This window comes from Centruroides vittatus, unplaced genomic scaffold (genome assembly GCF_030686945.1).
Source record: "Centruroides vittatus isolate TY-2023 unplaced genomic scaffold, ASM3068694v2 contig_754, whole genome shotgun sequence".
Taxonomy (NCBI): domain Eukaryota; kingdom Metazoa; phylum Arthropoda; class Arachnida; order Scorpiones; family Buthidae; genus Centruroides; species Centruroides vittatus.
The window spans coordinates 2,424,335-2,438,368 of record NW_027122490.1 but is presented as its reverse complement, the minus strand read 5'-3'; the positions used below and the strand labels follow the sequence as shown (position 1 = coordinate 2,438,368).

The 14,034-nt window shown below is 24.7% G+C and overlaps 1 protein-coding gene across 1 annotated transcript in view; it reads left to right on the top strand.

Annotated features, from left to right (window-relative positions):
* LOC136981424 (uncharacterized) overlaps positions 1–14,034 on the top strand; it is a 100,470-nt gene that overhangs the window by 53,297 nt on the left and 33,139 nt on the right. Inside the window, exons 3-4 of the mRNA XM_067277743.1 lie at positions 8,750–9,118; positions 9,210–9,518. Of these exons, the coding sequence (XP_067133844.1) occupies positions 8,750–9,118; positions 9,210–9,518 (678 nt within the window). The remainder of the gene's footprint in view (positions 1–8,749; positions 9,119–9,209; positions 9,519–14,034) is intronic.

The window sequence follows — 14,034 nt, the reverse complement described above, 5'->3', positions numbered from 1 at the left end:
TTATTTATTTAAAATTTTTCTTGTGCATATCTTTATAAAATTCAGTTTATAGCTTAGATAGCAACTTATTTATACATTATAAATTTTATGATTGATATTCAAGCATTTAAATATTGTTTATGTGAGATAATACATATTATACTAGCAAATATTTTATAAATTTACATGATAAGCTTGGTAATATATAACAAATATATTTACAAAGGGAAAAAAACACATCGATAATATTAGACTTTCAATAGACTTAATCAATATCACAAGATAAAAATTCCACACCAACTTTCTTTGCAATCCAATTTACTTCATCATAAGTTACCAAATAAAACGAAGCAATACCATACTCTAGTCAAACTTTTATAGTTAATGAAATACTTGGCTAGAATTATAAATATTAAAATTATTTATATAAAAACTTGTGATGGTTTGTTGATATATTTGAAGGTATCTTTCGCTCTACTAACTTCTATGTAAATTATATAATAATCATTTTTTCTTGACTAACCTGGCATCATGTTATTTGGACCCAACAAGAAAAACAATTGCTAATGATTCATAATATAAATAAAGACATTTATGTTTGTATCGAATATTCGGATTATTAAACTGCTGAAATAACATCTTTAATAATTACTTTAAGCTTACGTAAATAATTTAATACAAAAATATTATTACTGTATTATACATTTTATTAAATTAAAAGTTTTATTTACTGAATTAATATATATACTTTTTTTACAAAATTCTATACTCCAAGGAGTCTTTCTATTTGCATAATTAATTTTTTAGAGTCGTGTACTTTCGGTTATTTGAATGCATTTCCTATATACAAATAATATACAAATGCTATCATACATATTCTAGTGGTGTGAGGATCATTTCCTGAGGGACCTTTTGATTTCTTATTGCAGCTGCATCATGCATCATAAAAGAAGCTCATAGCTCCAGGCACTACTGTCTAATCAAATAAATATAAAACCATTATAAATGAACTATTCTTAATTTAACAATATAAAAAAAATAATTATTAGACTTATAAAAACACCTCCTTAATTTAAATTTAATTAAATAAAATTATTATACTAGCTTAATGTGTATTTTAATTATTAATTACAATTAAGGTAAATTAAATCTAATTATAGTAATGTATGTTATACAAAATATAATTAAAGTTAAAACAGGAATTTTTGTAATATAGTAATGTATTTAATTATAAATGATAAAATATTTATTATTTATGATAAATGAGGATATTTGAGATTTTAATTGTCATTTCTGATAGTGGTATTATTCTAAAATTATGTTTTAACAGCTAAACTTTGCTAGTATTTAAGTACAAAAGGTAATAAATTTAAACATTTGATAACATTTCCTTCTTCAATATTCTGTAATTAACTTATAATTAGGAGACTTAATTTTTTAAGTATAAAGTTTTTCTAAAAAAGTATAAAACTCTTTAAAAAGTTCTTTAATTAAAAATCTTTGTTTAAGATTTTTTTAATTAGAATTTCTTTCTTAAACCCTATTACAAACTTTATACTCTTATATTTAAAAAAGTCTTACATTAAATTACAAAAGATAATAATAATAATAATAATTTGCATAATATCTAATAAATTCAAGCATTAACAGATCAAATTATTTCTAGAAAATTTATTGATACACAATTTAAGCAATTATGTAAAGTCTCATTGGAAAAAATTGCGTATATTTAACTTTTATTCCTTATTTAAAACGTACAAAATTTTATTATTCTAAAGTGTTTCCCTTTTCCTTTTTTTCTTTTTTTTTTTCCTTTCTTTTCCTGAAGATCCGATCTCATTATTTGGAATGACTATTAATAATTTATATATTCCTTAAACGTGTTCTTCCATATTTTGATTATTTTCTAGCAATTTCATGCAACTTTCGACTACAAACAAAAATATATGATTAGCATTTATATTTAAGTAAATATATTATTTAGTGCTTACCATATAATAAATATTCGGGGCGTGTAGCGAAATTTTATTACAAGAACACAATATTGATTAGAGAAAGGGAAACTAGTTAGATTTTTATTTTATTTTATTTTTTAAATAGATAATGATACATAATATTCGTGTGTTGAATACAGATTTAATTAGAAAATATAAAAGGTTTATCTATTCTCGATGGGAAGAAGTGTTAGATTGTGGTATAATTATAATTTGTAAAGAGATTGCTTGATTTTTATCATTGTCACACTCGCCGACTTTATATTCCATATTAGTTACATCATTGTTTGTTTCGCTAATTAAATATTTCGCGTTGAAAGTTCCGACTTTTTGGTTAAAAAAAAAAGAAAAAATAAAATAAAATAAGCCAAATTGTTAACTTATCATTTTCATTCTTTTATGTAAAAATAAAAATATTCAACTCGCACAATTATTTGGTTCCATTCCTATTGAATTAGCATCACTTGAAAAATTACACTTAATTAGCGAAAGAAACTAAATAATAAAACTCTTAATTTCATTTTCTTTATTAATTATAAATCATTGTAAACACTAATTTGTATTCATTTGAAGTTTGAATTTGTTTCTTCATTAATTAAAATATTTAAATTTTTTATAAAGCAGTTAATGTTTTAAAATAGATTTTAAATTAGTTTTTTTTAAATGAATGTTTAATGTCTTTATTCAAGTTTTGTAAGATAAACATGTTAGTTGGGGTAGTCTGATTGATACTCTTGTGGATTAAGGGTTTTTCTTTAATAGGAGGAGATTAACTCTCAGAATCCCTTAGATTGTCATGCGAGGGATTAATGAAATGACACTCTTACCAATAGTCTGGATAGGAAAAGTACACAAAAGTGACAAAATTTCTAGATAAGCCTTAAGAAATGTTATATCTTCTTCAATTGGCAAACGTCTTTTTTTTTCTGTTCACAAAGAAAGAAAGCTTTTGAAATTCAATATCTTTCTTACTAATGAAATTTCTTACTGGAAGACATTTTACGATTTCAAAGAATAGATTGTTTGCGTATTTTTTTTTTATTTTCTAAATTTAGTCTTTGCGAATGTAATTCAAAGAAATTTTATATTATTTTAAAACTTAAGTTGGAGAAAACGCATAATAATAATAATAATAATAATAATATAATAATGTTTACAATATATTGTTTATTTTATTCGATTTTAAAATTGCATTTAAAATATTTAAATCGAAGACAAATGGATATTAATGTACAGATTATGCGCCTGTCTGGTGTGAGATGTATAAAATGTACTGGTAACTAATGCTGTATACTGTATGGGTTATAATTCGAGATTTCAGAATTTGTGCCAGATTTTTAAGCTTTTTACTCTATTTATATGTAAAAATTATTGGGCTGCAATTTGGAAAAATTGTAGATCTGTAAATTTCCACTGTCGGCCATCTGCCTGTCTGTCTGTCCGTCCTTAATTTCGAGAACGGTGTTAGATAAATGAAAGTTAACACTAGAAATGAAAGGATTTAGGGATAGCAGACCCTGATTAACTATATAATTTCTTCCGTTCTAGAATGGAAGTCACTTGAATTGAATTAAAAACGTTTCTCTAGAATGGAGTTACCATAGAAGACCGACATGTTCTCAGGAAAAGTATGATATACAGGGGCAAGCCATAACAAATTTGAGGTCGAAAGTACATATTTTAAATTAAAGAAATTAAACATATGATTAAAAATTGCAGCCAGGCATTGTAACGATATCACAATAATTTTTGCTCGTTATATTTAATTTAAAATTTTATCGTAAATATATTCTATTTTATAATACAATTATTAATTTTCTTTCTTATATAAATCTGAAATTTATGTATGTTATTTAAATATATTTTATAAGAAAAATTAAAGTATTTTTGGATATATTATTTCGAAAATATTTCTAGTCGTAATATATAAATATTCCCAGAGCTATCGTCACAATCTCATCAATATTAAATGATAAATATACGATTTTCTCTGAAAATAATAGTATCATTCAGAGTATTAAACAAAGATCTCAATCTCCATAAAATAGATATAGATCTCAACTACTATCTACAGTACGGATCTATTATTTTCAGAGGTATTACACAATAAAGTTAGACGAAAGACATATTGAACTTACTCCTTGCAGAAGAGTCGTTGAACTCGGATCTAGGTGATATATAGTTCCTCTCCCTATAAGTCCATAATTTATTATTAACAAAATATCGAATGCAGAAAAGTTTTTGCTTTAAACGGATAAACGAGAGATTCTGGAATTTATTCTTCCTTTTTTAAAAATCTATATTTAAGTATATAAATTATATTTTTATTTATTTATCAATTAAAATATAGAGGGATGCTTTAGAAAAATCGCACAAATGTTGGGGATTTTGCACTCTTTTCATAGTTAAATTTTCTATTTATAGATTAATTTTTATGGAGAAAATATTGCAAACTTTGCTATTTTTTAAACTTTTATATTGCTTTAAGTTTTCTATTTCTTCTTACCATTTAGATATATACAACTTGTACTTTCGATCGTATTCATAAATATATCATTCTTGTGTATGTTCAATATATAATGCTATATTTATATTTTATATGCCGAAAGCATATAAAATATAAATTTTAGATAAATGTTTAATCAGTTGTTTATAAATGATTAATTCACAATTTCGGAAATATTTTATGTACAGTTGTAAATCAGAACAAGTATATTTGTAAAAGCTTGTCATAATTTTCTTAAAAATATAATAAACCGATACTTAAGAATCAAGATAATTGCAATATTAAGCATTAATTTACATATCTTTTGCTACATATTAAATCCTCTAAATCTTTCTTCTTATCATTTTTTCTCTCCCCAATTGAGCGATATTCATAAGTTATCATGAATCACACTCATTGAATCATCACCGATTGATTCATCAGAGGTTTGATGAATGAATTTGTTAAATTGAAGCACATAATTTTAGAAAAATGGTGAATTTCTTTAGCATTTTTAGCATTAAATTTCTTTAGCATTTTCGGGTATAAAATATAAATTTTTACTTGTTTAAGACAATAGATTTATATTAAAATTAGTGGTCTTCAGAATTTGCGTGATCAATATCTTAGTTTGTGGAACAAGAGAAATTCCTTAGGCTATAATAGACTTTTTTTTTTTTAATTCTTGAAAATTATTCTACTTCCAATTTTCATAAAACTTAAAAAAATAAATTGGAAAAATATATTAAATGTATTATTAATATGAATATTTATTAGAATATCCACACATAAGATGCTTTTACATTGATTACAAAAGAAAACTACTGTAAAATGCACAGAATTTTATACATTATTCTACCTAAAATTTAATAAATTGAAAAGAATTCTAAACAAACTTATCTATAAAATTATATTAGAAATTTTCCTTACTTTTTTCCCTATAAAACTTTATTTAGAATTTGCATGCTACAATTAAATACATCCTCTAATTATTATTCTTTTTATCGAAACAATTATCAGCATATTTTATTTTTAATGCATTGATATACAGCCTTTAATTATACGGTACAAAGTTTTATAAAATATAATTATTTACATTTAAAACTTTTTTTTCTATTTTTAGTATCAAAATTAGGAAAATCAATTTAATTTGTTGATCTGTAAATTCACATTTATTAAATTTAATAGCGAATATGCTTTTTTAAAATTTATTTTCTAGATTATATATTTTAAGATAATTATTTAAATACATTTCCTATTTTAATATTATTTTATAGAAGATCTTAATTTAAAAATTCTGTTGTTCTTTATGTGGAAATTTATACAAAAATAAAGAAATATTCTTAGCAACAGTGCAGATTGATGGCATTTATTTTGAGCCTAGTTATTGATTTATTCTATTAGTTGTGTTTTTCTGTTTATCATTTAATGGCAATCACGTGATTTATTGATCAGTAAACCGAGCAAAAAAATATTTTTCCACTTCACAATAAAAATTATATTAATATAGCAATTATTTTAAGTAGAAAAATTGTCAAATAATTTATTTAAAAAATCACATTATAAATACAAAATATTCTTATTTATTTACTTTTTAAAAGTATTATAATTAAATGTACTTAAATAAATAATATTACAGGCGTAAAATATAATAACGTTAATTATAATCACTATAATAATAATAATTTAATTGTGTACTCACACAATACAATTATAGTTTTAAATATTGAATTAAAGAGTTTTTGATAATCAGTAATAATAACTGTAAACTTGTAATTGTGATGATTTAATTATATATAATTACACATACATACATATATATACATATATATATTACTTCATAATAATTATGTAAACATGATATATAAATATTTAATGATATTAAAATTAATATAATATTTCAAATAGAAAACTATTCGACAATAAAATTATATTTAAAACACTTTTAAATATTTATACAAAGAATATATTTATAAAACTTAAATTAATTTTAAACATTTATTTTTCCGTCATATTTGAATAATATATATATATATATAAATTTACAAATTTTGAATAATTATTTATATAATTACAATTAATTTATTGTATACATATAAACCATATTTACAAAGTTAGATAGATCATAAATCATTTTTATTCTGTCTGTAACGAGTGATTCGATACGAATTATGCAAATATTTAATTATCTTCCTTGGGATTCTGTTTAAATACACAGACTTTTGGTGGGTTTAATCTTGTTGATTTAATAACTCTAGAAAAGGGAAAAAAAAAAATCTATATTTTATAGATTGCTAAAGTGAAAGTCATGCTGATGATATTTGTACTAGCTCGTTAACTTACGACATGGTGCTTAATGATGCTTGAACTGTTGTACTTAGCTACTGTTCCGTATTGATCTTGTATGATATTTTATATAAGGTGTCAGATTCTGCTAACGAAATAGTAAATGAAATTTTTTCGTTTGTTAAAATAAAAAATTCATTTCTCTTCCTACTCTATAAAGAAAGAAAAAACCATTCTCCTGTTAACTACTATATGATATTAATTACACGAAATGTTATTATATTGCTTAATGTTTATCTGAGATTTAATAATTTTTAAATTGTATTTTTTAAATTTAAGGCTATATTTTAACATTCTCTCGTGAATAAATTTAGAATTGATCGGTTACCTTACAATATAGAAAGCAAATTATTCTCTTAATTAAAAGTTGAGAGAAAATTTTCAAATTTACATATTATTGCTCCTTGACAGATTAAGTAATGTTTTAATTTTATTTCTTGAAATTTTATTGTCTTTTATTAAATTTAGTTTTCGTATTTTGTTTTATATAAAAGAAAATTATTTTAATTTTTAATTAAAAATTTTAAATTTATATAAACTACATAATTTATATTAAAGATAAATTCGAGATTTCTTATTATATTTATGATTTTATAAGTAAATTTTATAACTTTTTAATGAATTTTGTAAGTGAATTGGATAATATTTTAATTTTTTAAAATATTTTTCATACATTTTATCTTCAAAGTAATTAATTTTTTATGTAGTTTGAATATTAATTTATTTAATAATAATAAAATTTTAAGATTTTTTAGTTGATTCCTCTATTGTTTGTGATGAATTTTATACAATTATTAAATAAAAATAAACTTATATAAAAGGGAAATAAAAGATGTCTATGATAAAAAATCTGTTTGCATGAAAGATTTAATGGAAACAAATTATACACAAAAGCTTGCAATCTTAAATAAATAAAAGTAATGAACTTAAAAAGCGTTGAAACAATATCATATTTTAATTTATACAAAAAAAACTATAAAAATTTTATTTAACACTCGAATATTAAATATTACGACAACTCTTTTATAGAAACACTCATTTTAATTTTGATTTTATAACAGATTTTAGTGGATAATAAAGTAAAAATTTTATTATCCAGTAAATATAATGAACTAAAGTTGCTTAAATAATAAAAAAGCATAGTAATTTGCTTTAATATAGCAATTATAATTTAAAAATAACATATAGAAAGTATGTTATAAACACTTCTAAACATTTCCTTTTACGTTATTTGGAAATTGAAACAGTTTCGATATAAAAATAATTTCTTGTATCGCTTTAAAATATAATTGCACCAGTTTATTTTGTAGAAAAAAAAATGCATCTTTCATTTTCCACTCGGCCGCTTCTAATTTTCCATTTGGAATTCCAGGAATGTTTCCAGTGTGTTCCATAATTCTTGTAGGTAGAGGAATTTTTGGTTGTAAATAATTTTTGTAGAAGGAGTGAGCACAATAATTCTCGACTGTGATTCATGTCTATACTTTCTACCAACACCAATGAAAGCATTCAGTTCTATTTTTTCTCGCGATAAAAATGATAGAGTTTTATTGCAACCTAAAAATACAACTTATAATTTACCTTTTTCTTCTATTATTTGTAAACAGTATTTCTAATAACAGTAACTTAAAATATATGGAATTCTAGAAAAAGAGTTAGCTTTTCAATTCGGTAGTTTCATTCGCAATTATTTCATTGTGTTTAACTAATTAATTTAATTAAAGTTAAGGAGCGTTAGAAGAATTCTCTATTGTTTAATGCTGCGTTTTGTGTATATTTTTGTTTGTTTATTTCGTGTAAAATTAACTTAGATGTTGTATTATTGTATAAGAAAAATTAATGTTGTAATATCGATTTTTATATGAAAGTAAATTTCAATATTTCAGAATAGGGAAGGATAAAAATAGAAGAGAAACGTAACATAAAAGTCTTGTTATCTTTCCAGATGTGACACCGGTAGAAATAACACGTCTATCTGTGCCTCGATGGGTGCAGAATGGCACTGAAGACTCTGTTGTCCTCGATTGTGAGTACACACTTACCACTGACGATGACCGCTTAGTCGTCAAATGGTTTCTGAATGACGATCCAGAACCTATCTACCAATGGATACCGGAACTTGATTCCCGGCATGCGTCTCGTCGTCTTCAGGGTCGTTTGAACATGGATTACAAAGTTTCACCGTCCAATGGCTACACCAAGTACAGAGCGTTGAACATTCTCAGACCCACAACAGATCTTAGTGGCAGGTACTCTTGCCACGTGGGATCACTTAGTAATCAAGATTCGGAGGACCAAATTATGATTGTCTACGGTGAGTATCATTATTATTATTATATGTTTATTTCTTAATTCAGAGGTCATCATAGAGTGGATAATACCAAAAAATCGGGTTTTTTTTATAGCTCCACCAAGAATTTTCGACTTTAACTTCACAAAATTTGCTCCGGGAATGGCGAAGTTCACATGTGAAGCAGATCGCGTCTATCCATTACCGAGAGTGTCTATGTATCGTCGCACAGAGGCCGATGATCCAAGACCTATCAGTTCCACACAGACAATTGTACATCAAAAAAATGGAGCATTTACAATCCAAATATCCCAAGATATTCGGGATAGAGAATTTCCCTCTGGTCAACCAGTTACTTTCGAATGCATTCTTTCAATACCGGGTACAAATTTCCAACTACAAAGACGCATGATCTATTACCCAGGTAACTTTTTAAATCATACGAAACTTTATCTCTATTAGTTTTAGTTTTAAGCAAGATTTCGAATTATTTAATTAAGATAGTTAAAAAGAATTTTTGAAAATCGCATCTATAAATGTCCATTCCATTCAGACAAACCATAACCCCAAAAGTTGGCAAGTTTGCAATGGGTTTAATACTTCGAAAATCCACAAAAGGGATGAAATTTTGTCGAAGAAAAACTGGGATATCGAATTCTCTGACAAAATATATTGCAAGGAAGCAATGTATTGAATTATAAAAGCAAGTGATGTATTGCTGGAAAGCACACATCAAGTGAAAAAAGGAGATTAACTTATTTATTTCTCCAATTTTAGATGGAAGGAAATATCATTACGAAATAAATTCGAATAATTAATATTATTTAAAACTGAAATGATTCTATTTTTATTTTTTCCATAAATGTCACAGTCAACAACTGCTTTTAAATTTATACCTTTGAACGATTTAGTTATAAAAAAAAAACAAGAAGATAGCTGCCTATTTTGCTTTCGTGTACGAGCGTATCGTTTTTGACAGCACTTCTCTCACAAGTGATGGATCGCTTGCGTGTATCTTGCGACAATTTAACGTTAAAGGTGGCCGTTCCCGAATTTTTAATGGGACTAACTACCACACCATGACGCCACTGTCAGAAAATGAAAGTGTTTAATCATTTATAGCATTCTATGTGTTAAAATACAGCTGCACACTGATTATATTTTACTAAAAAATGGGGAAAAAATTCTTGAAATATTTAATAGACAGCTGATTAAGTTAAGTGTTTTTCTTGAATGGCATAATAACAATAAAAGTCCTTTATAGCTTTCAGCGATGTTATATCATATGGCATATCTATATCGATCATTTTTCTACGTTCAATTTGTCAGTTTAGCTGAAAACAACAAGGTAAATTTATTAATTTCTACAGAGGAAAAAAGCCATCTCTCTATTTACTTTGTACTTAATATTTGAATTTGAAAACGTTCTGCTTAATTATTTAAAGTAACCTTTTATTTTCGTCTGTAGTTAAAAATTTCAAATATTTTCACCAATTCGTATAGAAACGTTTAATTAAATTTTTGTTTATCTAATAATGTTTTTGAAAAACAAAATATTTAATTAAAATTTTAACAATACCATTCTATCAGATACGTCTTTTTAGTAGGATGTTTAAATGTAGATACGTTGTGACGCGTGAAATCAATTGTATCAATCGAGATTAAGTTAAGACAGCAATTTGGAATACAACATAAAAACATCGTGATTATTTGTGACAGAAGATTATATTAAACTACTTTAGAAAAGTGCTTGATATAAGAGTTTTTAGGGTATATTCCTCCTAAAAAATAATATCTCTGGACAAGAAATCCTTTTATCTACTCAAACATTAATATCGCTTATTTCTATATTGTCTAAGAATTCTTTATAGAAAGAATTAACGAGATAGAAAATAAAATCTATTCCCTGTATCGATATCGAATAAGAATAAATATATATAAGATCATTTATTTTTAAAGATATTCTGTAGATGCATTATGAAACGAATATAAGTTGTCTCTTTATATTTGTTTAGTTGTAAAGTTATGTAGAAAGACAGTTCATGGTGGAATGTGTCAGGAATTACTATTATATGAGACAACGAGCAGCGTTAACAGCTGCACATCGGTATACTTAGACTTTGTATTAAGCCTGTTGCCGTACTTCAAGGACTATTTTAATGAGATTACACCGACAGAACTACGAAGATAGTAAATTTTAATTACAGACTTAACGCTTTCTAGTGTTTGATGGACTCGCCGTATTTACATATGTCTAATTTACTATTCACTCGTCAGAAATTAAAATTACTATTTCAAGTAGAATAGTAATTCTCCTGCTCTTTAACACACATTTTCGCTGATGGTATGTTAAGAATGTCTCCTGGTTCTTGATTGCTCTTATGTTACAATAGTCTAGGTGATACTAAAAATTAACAAATATTGATAATTTCTGTAAATAAAATAATTATTTCTCTTCTCTATAATATGAATATATAATTAGAAAAATGAATTTATTATTTAAATTACAAATAGTATATAATTATTACTATCTAAGTTGTGTAACACATCAGTGCATATAATATAAAGTAATTTGATTTTAGAGTATACAGAATTTTAAATTTACATCGACTTTTCTTGTTTCAATTTTCGATCTTTTTTGAGGTAAATTCGATTGAATTTTACGTGCTTTACATAACTTACGTACTTTTTTTACAGCTGTAAATAAAGTAGGCCTATATTTTTATTATAAAATAAACTACTAACTTTAAATATTACACACAATTTTCGTAATATAGTAAATTGGATAAAAATAAGGATAATTGTATCCTATAACTTGTACTTCACCTGTAACTAATAGTTGTTTGAATGGAGTATACCACTGTACAGCTTTATTTCTTGGCGGGTCAGTCATTTTCCACTTGGATGCCTTTTGGTCCAAGCTCGGTTAGAAGAAGATAGTAAGTCTGTCAGTGTCCCATTGTCTATGAAATTTATGTGACAGATTCTAGACCAGAGGTCAATCGAAGTCTCCGGAGTACTATCGAAGAGGAACGAATAGCGCAAAAATCTTGTGAGGTGCAGTTAACTTGAACTAGAAAACTATTTGAAACTTATAATTAAGCTTCTGGTAAATGAGTAGTACATATATTTTCAATTTAATTAATATAAAATCATTAAAAATTAGTATAAAATATTATAATTCTATCAATTTTTTCGTATCGAAACTTATAGATCCGTTTTAATTAGAGTGCTACTTATTGTTTTGATTTAGAGACAAAGAAAATATATATATATATTTTAAATTAACTGTTCGTAAAAGTCCTTTATGCAATATAGATCCCAAAGTCAATATTGTTCTTTTTCAACGATTGGAAAAAGTTTATGAAAACCTAGATTTATATAAAATGAAAATGTTTTTGCTGCGCCTCAATCAATAACAGAAAAAAGAAAATGATTATTTGTAGTACTGGATATTGGTTGATATAATAAACGTGAAAATTGCTTTATTGCATGATACTTGTTTACAAAACTAAATTTATTTAAGGAAAAAATTAATATTGCGTTACATATTAGCCATTAAAATATTAACTCGTTCTTTACTATAAATAATATTTATAAATGAACATAAACGTAATTCAATTCTATAAATATATAAAATATAAAAAAGTATTATTATTTACTCACTTTCATATTTCATTTTTATTAAATTTAATTAAAATAAATAAAGATTTCAAGGTGTTATGGATAAATTATATGGATTTTATGCTAAAAAATTACTCCTTATTAATAACAGCAATGTGATAAAATAAATAAAATTTAATAATTCAAATGTAAACTCATAAAAAGTATTGTACGAAGCATGTTAAAACAAAACAAATGCATAACGTTTACAATATTTATTAGGTCGATGTATTAATATATTTAGCTTGCGAATGTTTGAATTAATTATGCAAATCCTAATATTTATCCTATAAACTAATTATCAGATAAGAAGTATTTTTTAAATAAAATGATTTCTCATTAATTCTATCAATAATTATATGTAAATATAGAATATTAACAAGGAAATATAACATTTGGCATAAAATTAAATTATAAAAGTCTGTTTGTAATATTAATTGATAAAATTCGTTTATAAGATCATATAATTTGATTTTATAATCAGTTTTACAATTTAAAATTTAACGTACGCTATTCGTAATATTATTAAATTTGTTTAATAATATTAAAATAGTGTCTGCTACATCATTTAAATTAGCATTATTATAATTAAAAGTTTTTTTTTAAATTCTTGCTTAAATAAATTGTACAGAAAATTTTCCATGAGAGTTCAAGAAGGTGAATGTAGGCATCACTGCATAAGAAACATGTTATGAGGAGAAGCAACCTTTACAGTTTTCGTATTTTCTAAAAGAATAAAAATTCATTTGTAAATACTGCTTAAAGTAAATCAGTGTATTTATATATATTTTTTGCTTTAAATAATGTTAATATAAATTATTGATGTCATTTTTACGCTAATCTCTATCATCTTTATTGTTAATTGCTAGTGGAGGATATTCTAAACTCCTAAGTAATAAGGTAATTCGTATCACGGAGTCTGATGTCACATGTAATAAATTTCACCTCATATGTTAGTACAGAATGCCATTACTGCTGAATGTCAGGTAATAATGGAAATTAAATTTTACAACTAAAGGACAGTGTTTTATATCTGAGACCGAAATACATTTTATTAGTGTAATAAATTACGAGTCAGATCTGTATAGAGCATTTTCAAGATAATTCTAAGCGGGAAATTGTACAAGTCTTAAAATGTCATCTGAAAGTCCTAACAGATAATTGGAAGTGTTACCGGATATTTTAAACGAATTATTTGCAACAATATGCTTGAAAGTGTTAAATATTGTTAATTATTAAGCAGAATTCACTAGAGGATATTCAAACATGATCCTTGC